At 40.7% G+C, this 18,345-nt stretch overlaps 1 protein-coding gene across 3 annotated transcripts in view; it reads left to right on the forward strand.

Annotated features, from left to right (window-relative positions):
• The window catches only part of atl2 (atlastin GTPase 2), a 102,866-nt gene extending 85,661 nt beyond the window's left edge, over window positions 1-17,205 (forward strand). For 2 of the 3 annotated variants that reach the window (XM_060831710.1, XM_060831711.1), the window contains exons 12-13: window positions 12,724-13,155; window positions 16,030-17,205. In XM_060831710.1, coding sequence (XP_060687693.1) covers window positions 12,724-13,155; window positions 16,030-16,149 — 552 coding nt within the window. In that variant the 3' untranslated portion in view covers window positions 16,150-17,205. Of the gene's footprint in view, window positions 1-12,723; window positions 13,156-15,395 lie in introns of all 3 variants that reach the window. The other variant, XM_060831712.1, reaches the window with a different exon arrangement.
• The last annotated feature ends 1,140 nt before the right edge of the window (window positions 17,206-18,345 follow it).

The raw sequence follows: 18,345 nt of genomic DNA on the forward strand, positions 1-18,345 counted from the left end.
GCTCTTATACTCAATAACCCGTCCACTGAAGGCAAGCATACTATATGCCACCTTGACCACTCTGTTCACCTGTGCAGCAACCTTTAGGGTACAATGGACCTGCACTTCCAGATCTCTCTGCCCATCAACTTTTCCCAAGGCTCTTCCATTCATTGTCTAATTCGCTCTAGAATTAGACTTGCCTAAATGCATCACCTCACATTTGTCTGGATTGAAAGCCATCTGCCACTTTTCTGCCCAATACTCCAGTCTATCTATATCCTCCTCTATTCTCTGACAGTCCCTTACGCTTTCTGCTACTCCACCAATCTTTGTGTCATCTGCAAACTTGTTAATCACACCAACAGTGCCCTCTTCTAGATCATTTATGTATATTACAAACAACAGTGGCCCCAATACTGACCCCTGTGGAACACCACTGGTCACCTTTCTCCATTTCGAGAAACTCCCTTCAACTACTACTACTACTCTCTCTCCTGTTGCTCAACCAGTTCTTTATCCACCTAGCTAGAACACCCTGCACACCATGTAACTTCACTTTCTCCATTAGTCTACAATGGGGAACCTTATCAAATACTTTACTAAAGTCCATGTATATGACATCAACAGCCTGCCCTTCATCTAACAACTTGGTCACTTCCTCGAAGATCTCTATCAAGTTGGTAAGGCACGATCTTCCCCACACAAAACCATGTTGCCTATCACTGATAGGATCTATTTATATTTAGAAAAGAATGATCTTATCTCTGAGTATCCTCTCCAGCAACTTCCCCACCACTGACGTCAGGCTCACTGATCTGTAGTTACCCTGAATATCCCTGCTCCCTTCTTGTACAGGGGGACAAAATAAGCTACCCTCCAGTCCTCTGGCATCTCACCCGTATTTAAGGAAGCCACAAAGATATCTGTCAGGGCCCCAGCTATTTCCCCCCTCACCTCCCTCAGCAACCTGAGAGAGATTCCGTCCCTGAGGACCACTCTCTTCTTTATCTACGAGTATTCTAAAACTTACAGAATTGTGGTCACTGTTCCCAAAGAAATTGCCCCCCCATCGCAACTTCTACCACTCGTCCTGGCTTGTTCCCCAGTACCAGGTCCAATATGGCCACTTCCCTCATCGGACTACTGCTCTAGAAAACTCTCCTGGACGCTTCATACAAATTCTACTCCATCCAGACCTCTGATGCTAAGTGTATCCCAGTCAATGTTAGGAAAATTAAAATCTTCCATCACCACTACCCTATTGCCTCTGCATCTATTCATAATCTGTTTACCTATTTGTTCTTCTACCTCATGCTCACTGTTGGGAGGTCTGTCATACAGCCCAACAATGTAATTGCACCCTTCTTATTTCTCAGCTCCACCCATAATGCTTCACTATCCAAGACCGCCATAGTGTCCTCCTTTAGCACAGCCGTGATATCGTCCCTGACCAGCAATGCAACTCCATCCCCTCTTTTATTTCCCTCCCTGTCCTGTCTGAAGCGTCTATATCCCGGAACATTTAGTTGCCAATCATCATGCCCTTCCTTTAACCAAGATGGCTTCTCTGTGATGGCAATAATGTCATATTCCCAGGCACCAATCCAAGCCCTACATTCATCTACCTTACACACTATACTCCTTGCATTAAAGTAGATGCATTTTGGGCCACCAGTTCTTTTGCGCTCACCTGCTGTCTGCCTATTCTTCCCTTTATTAATGTTATCTTGATAATTCTTAAAGTCTCCACCTTGCTGCCTACTTGTTTACTCTTCTGGTTCCTAGTCCCCTGCTACATTAGTTTAAAACCTCCCCAACAGCAGTAGCAAAAACTCCCCCAAGGACATTGGTTCCAGTCTGGTTCAGATGTAGACCGTCCCTTTTGTAATAGTCCCACCTTCCCCAGAACTGGTCCCAATGTCCAACAAATGTGAACCCCTCCCTCCTACACCATCTCTCAAGCCACGTGTTCATCCTGCTTATTTTTTCATTTCTATGCTGGCTAGCATGTTGCAGATCACTACCTTTTGAGGTCCTCTCCTTTAACTTCTCTCCTAGCTCCCTGAATTCTTCTTCCAGGACCCCTCATCTCTCTTCCTACTTATGTCGTTGGTGCCTATATGCACCAACTCAACTGGCTGTTCACCCTCCCCTTTTAGAATGCTCTGCAGCTGATCGGTGACATCCCTGACCCGAGCACCTGGGAGGCAACATACCATCTGGGAGTCCCATTTGCGGCCATAGAGCCGCCTATCTACTCCCCTCACAATAGAATCCCTTATGACTACGGCCCTACGAGTCTTTTTCCTGCCCTTCTGAACAGCAGTGCCTATCACGGCACCATGATCTTGACAACTGCTGCCCTCCCCTGGTGAGCCATCTCCCCCAACAGTATCCAAAACGGTATACCTGTTTGGAGGGAGATGACCTCAGGGGACACCTGCACCGCCTTCCTACTCTTTTTTTTCTCTCTGTCTTTTGGTCACCCATTTACTGTTTCCCTCAGCAATCCTAACCTGTGGTGTGACCAGTTCACTAAACGTGCTATCCACGATGTGCCAGTTCTTTGAAATAGCAGTTCAATTAGTCCCCAACTCCCCTTTTTCCTATAGCCTGCATTTTAAAAATTCTAAGTATTTAATAATGGTTACTGTTGAATTTTGCTTTTGTTCCCCATTCTGGTCACGTATTCCTGATCATCATAACTTGCTGTGTTTTACATGTATACCCTCATGTCACCTGATTAGTTGATTTTCTTTTCACCTGTGCCTTTAAAATCTTGTTCTCTGGTAACCAATCCTTCTGCCATGACAAGCAATTTCTTTCCTTAATCAGATGATCATGACTTTGAACATTCAAAGTCAAGGTAAATGGGTAATTTAATAAAGCAAAGCAAATATCTCCAGTTTCTTTAGTCTTGTAAGGAAAGTTTAATCTCTGTACAATTTTAGTAAATCTCTTCTATACCCATGTCCTTTCAAAATGGAGTGCCTAGAATTGGACATAATGGACTATTCTAGTCTGTAGCTGAGATCTAAAGTGTTTTATCAAGGATTGCCAAAACTTTGCTGGTTTTGTACTCTGCATTTGCTTAGAAAACTGAAGAATGCTATCTGCTTTTTAAACAGTTTCCTTAACCTGTTCTGTTACCTTCAAAGATTTCTATTAATATGCTCCATTTTGTTCATGCACCCCTTTAAAAATGTGCATTTAGTTTCTGTTGACTTTCATGATTCTGGTTTCCAAATGATTTATTAGACTTCTAGTCAGAGGTGTATAGCATGGAAACACACCCTTCGGTTCAACTCGTCCATACCGACCAGATATCCCAACCCAATCTAGTCCCACCTGCTGGCACGCACCCCATATCCTTCCAAACCCTTCCTATTCACATACCCATCCAGATGCCTTTTAAATGTTTCAATTGTACCAACCTCCACCACTTCTGGCAGCTTATTCCATACGTGTACCACCCTCTGTGTGGAAAAGTTGCCCCTTGGGTCTCTTTATATCTTTCCCCTCTCACCCTAAACCTATGCCCTCTAGTTCTTGACTTCCCCACCCCAGGAAAAGACTTTGTTGATTAAGCCTATCCATGCCCCTCATGATTTTATAAACCTCTATAAGGTCATCCCATAGCCTCTGGCACTCTAGGGAAAATAACCTCCGACCCTCCAGGGTACAACATCATCCCTGTGCCTAAGAAGGCTCATGCAGCATGTCTCAATGACACCCGCCCGATGGCCCTAACCTCAATGGTCATTAAGTGCTGGTTATGGCATTTATTAACTCCAGACTCCCCACTACTCTTGACGCACTCCAATTTGTCTGTTGCACAATCAGAGCCATGTCAGATGCCTTATCACTTGCCCTTCACTCCTCCCCAGAACATCTTGACACCAAGAACAGGTACGCAAGAATCCTACTCATCGACTACAGTTCAGTCTTCGAAACTGTTATCCCCCTGAGACTGATTACTAAACTAAGTGATTTCTGACTAAGGCCCACTCTCTGCAACTGAATCCTCCGTTTCCTGACCCACAGGTCACAATCAGTGAAGATTGGGGATAATATTTCATCCTCACTAACATTCAACACTGGAGCCCCCCTCACCCCCCCAGGGGTGTGTACTCAGCCCTCCTACTGTACTCACTGTACTCATGACTGTGTTGAAAATACCAGACTAATGCCCTTACAAGTTTGCTGATGACACCACTATAGTTGGTCAAATGTTAGATGCCTATGAAATAGACTACTGACAGGAGGTGGAAGACCTGGAAAAATGGTGCACTGAGAACAACCCAGCTCTTAATGCTGGCAAAACCAAGGAGGTCATTGACTTTCGGCATGATGTTACTCATGGCCGCCTCGGCATATTTAACTGCACAGGTAGAAAGAGTGGAGAGTGTCAAGCTCCTGGGCGTGGTCATCAACAGCAAGCTTTCTTGGGCTCTTCGTGTGGATGTACTGGTTACAAAGGCCCAACAACGTCTTCTCTTCCTCAGCCAGCTGAGAAAATTTGGCATGACGGCAGAATCCTTGGCAACCTTTATAGGTGTGTCATCGAGAGCATTCTGTCTGGATTCATCACTACCCAGTATGGCAACTGTACCATTCAAGATCGGAGACTGTTACAAAGAGTGGTGAACTCTCCCTGGACGGTCACAAAGACCAACCTCCCATCTATAGAATCCATCTACTAGGCCCGTTGTCAAGGAAAGGCCACCAGCATTCTCAAAGATCCATCCCACCCTGGTAATGCTTTTCTACAGTCTCTACCATCGGGTAGAAAGTACAGATGCCTGAACACGTACCAGCTGGTTTCGAAACAGTTTCTACCCTTCTGTTGTTAGGATACTGAATGGTCTCTTAAACTCTTAGCTTTCATTTGTACCTGTGATTTTGTTTTGCCGCTGTTTACGTATTTACTTAGCTCTGCTATTTTTAACTATGTGATCTGCCTGTATTGCTCACAAGACCAGCTTTTTACTGTGTCTCAGTACACATGACAATACATTCAATTCAAAACAGCCCCAGCCCATTCAACCTGTCCCTATAGCTCAAATCTTCCAACCCTAGCAACATACTTGTAGGTCTTTTCTGAACCCTGTCAGGTTTCACACCATCCTTCCAACATGACCTCCCAACTCCTGTACTCAATACTCTGCCCAATAAAGGAAAGCATACCAAGTGCCTCCTTCACTATCTTATCTACCTGTGACTCCACTTTCAAGGAGCTATGAACCTGCACTCCAAGGTCTCTTTGTTCAGCAACACTCCCCAGGACCTTCTCTGCATTGAAGTTTTATCTGCTATAATAACTTCAAAGTTTGGCTCTGCTGGTTAATTTGTTAAAAACAACACTTTAACACTATTAATTAACACTTATTACAGAGCACATTGCATACACAGTCCTTATAAGCCTAGCTCCCAGATGCAATTGCAGGGTAAGTCCCCACATGTCTTTGCAGATTCCCCACTGTGTCCAAGATTGAACTAGCAAGTCACATGACCCCTCTCAGCTCCGCTATAAAGGGGCCAACTACTACATCCCACCTCTTAAGTCCCATATAACACATCAAATAATTAAAAGATAAAATAATCAAAACAGTAATGGAAAGAATACTTTTACATTATTCCATCAATATCTCAATATCTGTCAGGTGGCTTTATCTTCTTGCACTGTGATGTTACTTAACTGACTGAGATCCTTCTAATGAGGTAGTTACTGTTGGATTTGTTTCACAAGGAATTGCTACTGGTACTATTGTTTCATCTTCCTCTGTTGCCTAGGGGATAACAGTCTAGCCTTTTTTGGATAATCTGACAGTTCAGTCCACAGGCAACCCATAACCCTTCCTGCTGACATCATTGGATCAGATCGTAACTTTGACTTTGACATCTTGAGATGGCTCTTGCCCACAGAAGAGGTGCAGATACTTGGCCTATTTTGACTACAATGCCTCCTGGAGTCTAGTTTGGTCTGCTACCAAGGTTCTTGGAGAACACTGAATTGCCTATCTCAAACTCTTCTGCACTTTTAAATGAATAGTGGTTCCTCTGTCGTTCCCAATCTCCCAGTTAAGTTTGGGAACATTAGACTTAACCTAGTCCTCAACTAAAGATGCATGGGCAGTTCAACTGGAAGGACCTTAGTGGTCATATGTAGGGTGATCCTACGATGATTTAAAAAAAACCCTTTCAACTTTGTGTTTAAAGCCAAGGTAGTTGCTTCTTCAAGCCAGCCTTGAAAGCTTTCACTGCTTTTACAGATGGTCCATTGGGTGAACGACAGCACAGTGTTGTTCTGATATAGTCCTAGAGATGTACAGCACAGAAACAGACCCTTTGGTCCACCCATCCATGCCAACCAGATATCCCAACCCAATCTAATCCCACCTGCCGGCACCCGGCCCATATCCCTCCAAACCTTTCCTATTCATTTACCCACCCAAATGCCTTTTAAACGTTACAATTCTACTAGCCTCCATTTCTTCCTGTGGCAGCTCATTCCACACACGTACCACCCTCTGTGAGAAAAAAGTTGCCCCTTAGGTCTCTTTTAAATCTTTCCCCTCTCACCCTAAACCTATGCCCTCTAGTTCTGGACTGTACAACCCCAGGGAAAAGACCATGTCTATTTATCCTATCCATGCCCCTCATAATTTTGTAAACTCTATAAGGTTACCCCCTAGCCTCCAACCCTCCAGGGAAAACAGCCCCAGCCTGTTCAGCCTCTCCCTGTAGCTCAAATCTTCCAACCTTGGCAGCATCCTTGTAAATCTTTTCTGAACCCTTTCAAGTTTCACAATATCCTTCCGGTAGGAAGGATACCAGAATTGCACACAACATTCCAACAGTGGCCTAACCAATGTCCTGTACAGCTGCAACATGACTTCCCAATTCCTGAACTCAATACTCTGACCAATAAAGGAAAGCAAACCAAACGTCATCTTCAATATCCTATCTACCTGTGACTCCACTACCTATGAACCTGCACTCCAAGATTTCTTTATTCAGCAACACTTCCTAGGACCTTACCACTAAGTGTATAAGTTGTGCTGAGATTTGTTTTCCCAAAATGCAGCACCTTGCATTTATCTAAATTAAACTCCATCTGCCACTTCTCAACCCATTGGTCCATCTGGTCAAGATCTTGTTGTAATCTGAGGTAACCCTCTTCGCTGTCCACTACACCTCCAATTTTGGTGTCATTTTCAAACTTACTATACCTCTTATGCTCGCATCCAAATCATTTATATAAATCACGAAAAGTAGAGGACCCAGCACCGATCCTTGTGGCACTCCACTTGTCACAAGCCTTCAGTCTGAAAGACAACCCTCCATCACTACCCTCTGTCTTCTACCTTTGAGCCAGTTCTGTATCCAAATAGCTAGTTCTACCTGTATTCCATGAGATCTAACCTTGCTAACCAGTCTCTCATGGGGAACCTTGTGAAACACCTTACTGAAGTCCACATAGATCACATCTACCACTCTGCCCTCATCAATCCTCTTTGTTACTTCTTCAAAAAACTCAAGTTTGTGAGACATGATTTCCCACACACACAACCATGTTGACTATCCCTAATCAGTCTTTGCCTTTCCAAATACATGTACATCCTGTCCCTCAGAATTCCCTCCAACGACTTGCCCACCACTGAGGTCAGGCTCACTGGTCTATTGCTCCCTGGCTTGTCCTTACCACCTTTCCTAAACAGTGCACCTTGTTACTAACCTCCAGTTTTCCGGCACCTCACCTGTGACTATCGATGATACAAATATTTCAGTACGAGGCTGAACAATCACTTCCCTAGCTTCCCACAGAGTTCTAAGGTTACCTGATCAGGTCCTGGGGACTTATCCACCTTTATGCATTTCAAGACATCCAACACTTCCTCCTCTGTAATATGGACATTTTGCAAGATGTCACTATCTATTTCCCTACATTTTTCATGTCCTTTTCCACAGTAAATACTGATGCAAAATACTCATTTAATATTTCCCCTGTTTTCTGCGGCTCCACACAAAGGCCGCTTTGCTGATCTTTGAGGGGCCCTATTCTCTTCCATGTTACCCTTTTGTCCTTAAGGAGAATCCAAAGGGTTTTTACAAATTCATTAGCTCTGTTTGCCAAAGCTATCTCATGTCCCCTTTTTGCCCTCCTGATTTCTCTCTCAAGTATACTTCTACTGCCTTTATACTCGTCTAAGGATTCACTCGATCCATCCTGTCTATACCTGACATATGCTTCCTTCTTTTTCTTAACCATACCCTCAATTTCTTTGGTCATCCTGCATTCCCTATACCTACCAGCCTTTCCTTTCACTCTAACAAGAATATACTTTCTGTGGACTCATTATCTAATTTCTGAAGGCTTCCCATTTTCCAGCCATCCCTTTACCTGTGAACCTTTGCCCCCAATCAGCTTTTGTAACCTCTTGCCTAATACTGTCAAAATTGGGCTTTCTCCAATTTAGAACTTCAACTTTTAGATCTAGTCTATCCTTTTCCATCAATATTTTAAAACTAATAGAATTATGGTCACTGGCTCCAAAGTGCGCTCTCACTGACACCTCAGTCACCTGCCCTGCCTTATTTCCCAAGATTAGGTCAAGTTATGCACCTTCTCTAGTATGTAGATCCACATACTGAATCAGAAAAATTTCTTGTACACAGTTAACAAATTCATCCCCATCTAAACCCTTAACACTATGGCTGTCCCAGTCTATAGTTATGAAACTACACCCTGGCAAAATTTGTTGTGTTGTCTGAAATGAAAGCCTCTGGTACCCTGCGAAACACTGGTGTGGTTTTTCACTTATGGCGTACAAAATCGTGGACCACCATCCACTTTTGAATGGGCATCCACTAACAACAAAAACATTGTGCTCATAAACAGACCAACATAGTCATGTGGATCCTAACCGACTGTCGACCAGGCCATTTCAATGGACGTAGTGGAGTTATGGCAGATATCTTCTGAATATGGCACTGATCACAATGCTTTACCATTCCTTCAATTCCTACATCAATATCAGGCCACCGAACATAGCTTCTTATTTACATCTCCATTTTTTGACATGGCTGGATGAGCACTCTTCCAGCAATAATTCTGTCCTGGTCTAAGAATGACAACACTCAATCACCGGGGATGATACCATTTTCTCAACTCGGCTTATTTTTCCTGATCTGCTAAGGTTTAATTTCTTAAAAGTCTTCTATTCTGCCAACTGTACAATACTGTTGCTTTCACCTTTGATAACTGTGGATCTCTGTCAGCCCAGTACTTGTTGAACCGATAAAGGCAAGATGTATAGAAAATTCTTGGCCATCCTCCTCCAATATTGTGAAGCGTGTATCCATCTCTGGCAAGGGAAAACTACTCAGGGCATCTGCGTTGGCAATATACATCCCAGGGTGGTGATCAGTGGCATACTGATAAGCCAACATGAACAACATCTAATGCTGTATCTGACCCGAAGCAATGTCCTCTCTTTCTGGACTCTCCCACCCCAAAGAAAAGTCCCTTTCTATTTACCCTATCCATGCCCCTCTATAAAGTCACTCCTCCGCCTCCAACATTCCAGGGAAAACAGCCCCAGCCTATTCAGCCTCTCTCTATAGCTCAAACCCTCCAACTCTGGCATTGCCCTTGTAAATCTTTTCTGAACCCTGTCAGGTTTCACAAAATACTTCCTACAGCAGAGAGACCAGAATTGTACACACTATTCCAGACAATAGCACCATCTTACTGCTCTTAAAAAAAACACTGCTCCAAGGTAAGTCTGTACCCATGTTTTATGTTTTAAAAATTTAATCAAGAGACAGATCTCAGTAAAACAAAAATGAAAAAAAAAATGCAGTCTACTCACTACTGGGTGTAGTAAGGTTACACTTAAAAACTGTGCACTCAGCTTCTGCTGTGCTGGGAGCTCTCCCACACAGGTTCCTCCAAGGTCAGCTGTGAATTTTGCTGTTTATTAATTTTTCTTAGATGCACTCTGATGTCCAGAGACTTGAAGTCAAACAACAAAGGCAGTAACTGTGCAGATTCACTGCTGTCAGTCAGCAGTGTAGGTTTGTGTCTCTGCCTTTGTCTCTTCCTCCTTTTTAAAGTGCCATTGTTTTTATCTTTTCCCCCTCAAATGTTCCAAATCAATGCAACAATTTATAAAACAGTAATTCTGCTGCTCAAATTCAAGGAAATCAGCTCCCACACCTAAAATACCTCAAAAAAAAAGGAGCTGCTGTTAAAGTCACATGTTTTTCCTCCATTTGGATTACCCAGAATTCTTCTGTAACCATCTCCAGAAAAGATTTGAATTCGGATTTATTCTTAAGGGCCAGCACCTCCTTGATTGCTTTCATCTTGTCCTCTATGGGGTGCAACTTCTGTGTATCCACTCAATAATGAAGGTAAACTGCTTCTTTAGCCTGGAAGGTGCACTTCTGCTTTGAGATGCACTGCTGTTTCCTGGAATCATCTTAATATTACTAAATTTTACAAGTGTTTTTCTTCAGTAGGTGTTACTAATATGTCTTCCAAGTACACCATAACACCCAGCAAGTTTTGCAGTAAAACTGTCCTTTGCTCTTTAGAATATAGCACACTCTAAAATTCCTAAAAGCAAGCAGGTATTGTAGTACAGCACTTTATGGTTGTTTAAGGTGCTGCATCTCTTTGAGGCATTGTCCGGCTTCAACTGCTGGTAGACATGACTCATGTCTGGCGAAAGTGAAGTCTGCAGATGCTGGAGATCAGAGTCAAGATTAGAGTGGTGCTGGAAAAGCACCGGTCAGGCAGCATCCGAGGAGCAGGAAAAACAACATTTTGAGCGAAAGCCCTTTATCAGGAATCAGGAATGGCTTTTGCCCGAAATGACATTTTGCCTGCTCCTCGGATGCTGCCTGACCTGCTGTGCATTTCCAGTACTACTCTAATCATGACTCACTTGGGGAACATTTGACCTCCCAGCCTGTTTCCATGTAGATCTCCAATATTTGGAGTCGCATACTTAGCCAGATCCGCAGCCTGGTTCACCATCCACTTGTAATCTCTACAGATATAAATCCAGTTTCACTCCTGGCACAATGAATATTCTACAGGTCAGAAAACTAGCTTGGATTTTTAAAGGGCAGATCTTGCCTGAGTATCTGATGTATTTTGAAGGCAGAAATTACTGCAGATGCTGGAATCTGTACTGAAAATAACAAATGCTGGAGATCGCAGTGGTTCATACATCATCCACAAAGAAGGCAAGATGATGTTGCGTGTCCAGATGAGTCCCGAGCTGAAGTGAAGAGTGGAGGGGGCAGCATTTATGCTGTAGTTTGGGTTGGTTAGGGAGAGGTGTAGAGTGGTGGGAGAGGAAAAACATTGATTCTTTCAAGTTTGGCAATTAGACACATCATTGTTCTGCCAACCTCAAATTCTGATCACTTCATCTGAACTATCAACATCTTTTATTCCCCTCCCCCACATACAAGTTCTTATAGATATAACTGGATAATGCTGTGGCCATTGATTTTAATGTAAGTAAATCTCAGATTTCACTTGGGACACAAAAAAAGGTGCTTTCAAAATGGTGCAAAACTATGAACAGTGACGGCCTTTCAAGAGTAAAATTAGAAAACATGTAATAAGTGGTAGGTGTTTGAGCTCTTCCACAAATGGTAGTAGATGCTTCGTTAGTTTTGATCTTGAGATTGACACCTTGATACACAATCCCTTGGACTGCTGGGACCTATTTTGATTTCTTTCCAAGTCTGATGGGACAAAGCCCTCTTAATTCTGATAAAACTGAAAAAGTTTAGGCTAAAAAATTGGAGACTTTTCTATAAAAGCTCTCCTGGCTGAGAAATTCCACAAACTAGATGTCACTTCTGCTAAGATCACCTGAAGTGACTTGATTCTCCTTCTAGGAGTAGGAATTCTTCCTGACAGTCAACAGCAATCATGTGCTTTCTTGAGGTTGTCACTTAACAAATTATTTTGTAAAACATTACATCCATAGATCTCTCTTTGTCGTCATTTTTTCAAATACAATATTGATTTTGAAATAAAAATCCCAAAATACAACACAATTGTGAACCTTTCATCACAATGTAATTCATTGGAATGGGTGCGGCCAGATCAACTGGAGTGTTATTAGCTAATTGAAGTGCACAGAAGCTGAAGCCCTTTCCATTTATACTTTTTCATAAGATTAAAAACGAATGTTAATAACTTTTTATAGTATTTAAAACTTTTGTGGGTAAGATGATACTGGAGTGGGATGTTGGCAGTGATCAGTGAAGAAAAATGGGGCCAAGGGTGGATATTTCTTGACTGATTGAAAATTTACATGTTGTCCTGTTGAAGCAAGAAATTAAAAATGGATCTGAGTATGTCCAAATAAGGACATGAAAAATGAATGAACTTCTGATGTGTATTTCACACTTTCTCTTTGTACTCAGCAGTTAGTGCACAAAGAGATTATTATTATGTTATTTTATATATTTCTGACCCCAAAATAGACACATTTTACCCATCAGCACTGGAGTTCAGTAAATCTAATTTGTTTAAAAGCAGAACCAGTTTTGAAGTATACACACATTCCATGCACTTCGGCTAAGAATTTTGACTTAAATATTATGGAGAAAATGTCATTTGTCCTGCACCTATGGATCTTAAAAATCATCATGTCCTTAGAAAAATAGCATTCTATTCAAGAATTGTAAATGTGTTTGTCTTTGCAGTTCTGTGGGGGAGATAAGCCTTACATAGCACCAGCAGATCTGGAGCAGCAACACCTGAACTTGAAAGCAGCTTCTATCAAGCAGTTTCGATCTGTCAAGAAAATGGGTGGGGAAGAATTCTGTCAGCGCTATCAAGAACAGCTTGAGCAAGAAATGGATGAGAACTATGCAAACTTTGTAAAGCACAATGACAGCAAAAATATTTTTTATGCTGCTCGCACACCTGCCACACTCTTTGCTGTGATGTTTACCATGTACATAATCTCAGGAGTGACTGGATTCATTGGCTTGAACTCGATAGCTTCTTTATGCAACCTTGTGATGGGAATGGCTCTAATATCCCTCTGCACCTGGGCTTACACAAAGTATTCTGGTGAATTCAGAGAATTTGGAACAATCATTGATCAAGTGGCTGAAACTATATGGGAACAGGTGAGTACAATTCCTCCATAGCCCCCTCCTTTATTGCCATTATGATGTACAGTTTAATGTGGAGGACAGTCCCTAGTTTAAATAATATGTTGATCATTATTGTATGACTTTTGAAATTGATTGCAATCTTAGCTAATTCACAGTTTATGCAGTTCTTTCTAAAAGCATTGCTTTAAATTATTTAGGTGAATGGGTCAAACTACATAATCTTTCAATATGTAGCTGAATAACAAGCATGTATTAACTCTTCAACCCTATTTAACATCTGTCGGCAATGTCCTTCCCATCAGTCCTTTGCTTCTTTCCTAAATATCTGTCTGACAAAATTAATGGCAATTTAAAAAAACAATCTTTGAATTGCATTTGCCAGATTTAATAATAGATAACTATTTCTAGTCACCCTATTTGGATATGTTATTACACATTTCCAGGGCAGGTGGGAGTTGAACTTGTACCTTCTGGCTCAGAGGCAAGGACACTACTGCTATGTCACAAGAGTCGTCTTCAGAATAGACAAACCTGGATAAAGGTTCTTCTTCACTCTGTTTTTAATCATCTCACCTTCCATTGCTGCATCACTTAATGAAATAATAGTTGCAGCTTAGATGACCCATAGTATCTGCAACTTACTTCCCTTTTGAAGTTCTCTGCCTAAACTTTACTGCCCCGTTTTCCCATGACCATCATGACATGTTTATGTCCACTGACTGGGAAGGAAGAGCCTTAGTTTAACATTTGATCTGGAGGATTGGAAGAGTGATTGGAAAGTGCAACATTTCTTCAGTACTTCTCTGGTGTGCGAACCCAGATCATGGGGTTAAGTTTCTGGTGGAGGACTGAAACTCACCACCTCGTCACTGTTGTGACTGACTGACTGAGCTAAGGTTATTATATTCCATACAGCCAGAGTGTGATCAGGATAATTAAAATAGAAAACTGATTTTTCACCTTGAAGTACTGGAGTTCATTGGCTCTTTTTTTTTGTCTGTTCATCTTTTTTGCCAGTATTTGGAAAGACGCAAGCTTAATGGAATTTCTCTACCTGAAAATGATCCTTAACTGAATTAGTCTAAAGTTTTAGTTGTGTACATTATTCTAATATTAAAATAGAATGTTTTAATGCAACATTTGCATTGATTAAAATAACCGTGATTTGGCATGCATTTACTTTTAATGTAGCTGATTTTTTTTTCCATAAAAGTCCTTTTACAAATTTATTTTCCTTTTTTGTTCTGCTTGTTGAGAGTCTCAAATATGAAATATAGCTGCTTTGAGCAGTCAAATCACATAGCATTCATTTGATTGTAATTATAGACTCTGTAGCATAGATGAGTAAGCACATGACTGAGGATGTGAGCCTGCATAAGAAAACTGAAGGAGACGAATGATCAGATTTTTAGAGATGGAGGGACATTGGTCATCTACGTGACATCCTGTGCTATGGTTCAGCTTTGGTATTTGCCTGTGATCTTTCAAGTGCAAGTTCCCAATCACTGCTGTGAACCACATGTGGCAAATTTTTCACAGCATTTTGCTCTGGGTTTGCTCCTAGTTGGTTCCAGAGTGATATTAGTGAGTTATGAGCAGAACACGTCAAGATTGTGCAAATTGTACAGTAACAACACTCAGCTGATTTTGGGAGACATATTCAACAAACCATGAGGTCCTAATTCAGTTTTTCAAACCAATTTTTGTTTCCCTTTTACACATTACTTAATTTCCTCAATGTGAATGAAGGTGGGATGATTTTAAACCAATAACAAGATTATCCAATTATGTTACGGGGAAATGAGAGAAGGATTCAAAAGTAGTTTGTTTGACAGTTGAGACACGTGCATCAAACTTGGGAAAGAGCTTTGAAACTCAGTGATAATTGAGCTTGTATTTATCCAATATCCCAATATAGATCATTTAATAATAATCCCTGACTTAGAGGATAGCTCAAAGTATCTGCTGCTGCATTCTATATTCTGATGGCTGTTATTCTATGTTTCTTCTGAAGTATTCTTTGATTCCTAGTCTTTCCCTGTTGGTACTGATTACTACATGCATTGATTGCTTATTTTCTTCCTTTTCCTCCTTTATGCAATCCAGAGGAGTCCAAAGAAGGTGAAAACCTTGTTTTGACTTATTACCACAAACATAATTTTTTTTTTGACGTATTGTAGTCTTCCCAGTTCATAACTAAATTGGCAAATTGAGTGTTTTGGAGATCACTAATTAACAACTCCTTGTTTTAGGTATTATGCAAGCTGTTCACTTCAGCTCGAAGTAGAGTGGTACATCGTTCTATTACATCACTGAGACTCTCATCAAACAACAACAACAAGAAGAAAAACTAGCTGTTGTGCTTTAATCATGTGGTCTTTTTGGAGGGTGTGGGAATGTGGACATTTACACACTTGTCAGGGTCATGTTGTGTAACAAATTATCAAATGTTCACAGCAAATTCAATAATGTAAAGTGCAAAACTGCTCATTTAAGTGACTGTTAAGAAGGCAGGCAGATCCATGTGAAGAAGAATAGTGGTAAATGTCTTATCATTTCAGATCATTTAATTTTGAGATTTTTTAAAAAATATATATAAATCATGTAGTATCCATTGTATTATATACCAGAATAATGCAGGCTGCTGTGCCCAGCAATTTTTCCACTTAACAAGTTTTTTTCCCTTTCAATGCAGAGTTGAATTTAATTTCACATTCCATCTTTCCTCATAATTCCTTTCAATCCAACGTTCTTGTAGTTATTTTGCAACTAGTTAATGGGAAAATATTTAACAGATGTGGTTTTACTTTTTTTTTGTTGATAGCGTGTTTTTGGTTACCCCATTTTAAGTCTCCCTTTCTTTCTTTTAACATTCCCATATTACAGGTGTTGAAGCCACTGAGTGACAATTTGATGGAGGACAACATAAGACAGACTGTAGCAAACTCCATCAAAGCAGGTTTGACTGAACAGGGCTCCCAACATACCAAATTAAAGACAAACTGACAATCCTTGTCTGGTTCTATTGGTGTCAAATGCTTGCTATAGGTTATGGACTTTGAATCAATTTAAAATTAATCTGCGTAGATTTTGAAGTGAAAGGCCCAACTTCACTGGACACTGCCAAAAAGGTCTGAAGAACGAAGAAGGAAATATTCATGGAGATGATTTTTTCAGTGGGTAGGTAGTTACATTGCTAAACAAGATCTAAGAGGTTTGTAATATTTGTAACTTGAATGTTGACGTAAGAACACTAGTCAAATTTCCTTTTCAGGTCTTGTGAAAGGCTGGTTTGCACTGTAGTATACTGTACAGATAAATCAATGGGATCATTGAGGTAGCCAAGCATAGTTAAGCTTGATGAGCCAATTCATTTTTTTGTTAATGCTTTTGCTCGTATTACCAGTATTATACATTGCATGAATCCAAACTACACAAGCCATTGGATTAATTTTGAGGACAAGATTACTGTTAGATGGGGTAATTTGAAGCTTGCCTTGCCTTTTTCCTGAAAGCAGCCCTAGAACAGTTGTATGAACAGTGACAGTCGAACTGCTGGGAAGTTTAACCGTTTCACTACTGCCACTTTAGTCCATCCAATATGCCTTTTTCATTTTTTTGTGGGGGGAAGGGGGGAGTAAACCACCCAAAAAGAACCGTTTCCTGTAGCTACCAGTTAGCATTGTCTGTACAGTGCATTTATTTTTTTTAAATTTAATTTTCTATCAAATCATAGAGGTGGGGCATGTATATTAAATATAAATATATAAATACCAAATTTTGTATCAAAGTTTTTGTAGTTAATGGCAAAATCTGGTACAGTGGTAGGCTCTGTGCAGTTTATGTAAAGGAATGTTATTTGTGATTGATGTAAACATAAGTGCACCAAATTTGAGGTTTTGATATATTTGTGATATTACCTGCCTTGAGCATTGCAGTCCCACCCCTTATGGCAAAGCAATGGGAATGTTATTTCGTGGAATTCGGTTGTCTTCTGTTGCATTTTAAAGTTATTTCCTGTAATTTATTTTTCAATACACAATTAAAGTACTCTATGAAGTTCCCTGTTTCTGATTGATTTCACTGAAAATGTAATGAATCTACATGATACACTGTAAAAGAGATTAAATGTCAAGGGAGTAGTATTTAGTCTTCACATGTTTCTAAAGTTAGTTTTTAAATTAAGTTTAGCTGACTAAATGTGCCTAAACTATTGTTAGATGCAGTTAACTATGAAAATATTGTGTTACTGTTAAATATTTGCGCGCACACTAAACAATTTTCACATAACTGATATTCCATATCATGGCTAAATGGAATTTTAAACTATTAGAAAACCTAACTTCCCTGTTAACAGAACAATTGAGAATTGCATAGTAATGTCTGTAATAACTACCAGTTAGGGCTGTATATGGTTTAACTCAGACCAACATTTAAAAGACTGAAGTACATCTGCAATAAATTTATACAATGTTATTGCAGCTATTTCAATCTTTTGAGTGCTAGCTTTACAGCCTCCCTATTATTCCACATCAGTATTGAGTTCTACACAGCAGCCAAAAAAGAATACCTCTGACAGTATAGTGTCCCCTTGGTTTTGGACTGAAGAATTAGTGGGATTGGACCATAGAACTCCTTTTGTGGAAGTAAGGCTTCTAACTGTTCCTCCAATAATTGCTGTACTGAAATCCATGAATGAGCTCCCTGTCTATACTTTAAAATGTGATTGTAAATGGGAGACAACTTGTACATTTGACAAGCAGTAACTTGTAGTCAAGTGTAAAAGCAACAAGAAATTCTGGAACTTTTTGGGTTAGTCAGCATGTTTGGAGGGACAAGTTAATTTTAAAGTTCATAACCTTTCTTCAAAATTGGCAAAGTGTTATCTCTGGTATTGAGATAGGGAAACATTGGGGGGGGGCACAAACATGTAATCCAGTAGAAAGTAGGCGGGATTAAGTGACTAGGAATAATGCTACAAGGCAAAAGGGCATGATAATGGTACAAGTGAAATACAAAATGGAGGAGGTCAACATGACAGTAGTGATAAATGTGTTGCTGGAAAAGCACAGCAGGTCAAGCAGCATCCAAAGAGCAGGGGAACCAACGTTTCGGACATAAACCCTTCTTCAGGAATGAGGAGGGTGTGCCAAGCAGGCTAAGATAAAAGGTAGGGGGGCTGGGCGTTGGGAATGCAATAGG

Source organism: Hemiscyllium ocellatum, chromosome 10 (assembly GCF_020745735.1).
Source record: "Hemiscyllium ocellatum isolate sHemOce1 chromosome 10, sHemOce1.pat.X.cur, whole genome shotgun sequence".
NCBI lineage: Eukaryota > Metazoa > Chordata > Chondrichthyes > Orectolobiformes > Hemiscylliidae > Hemiscyllium > Hemiscyllium ocellatum.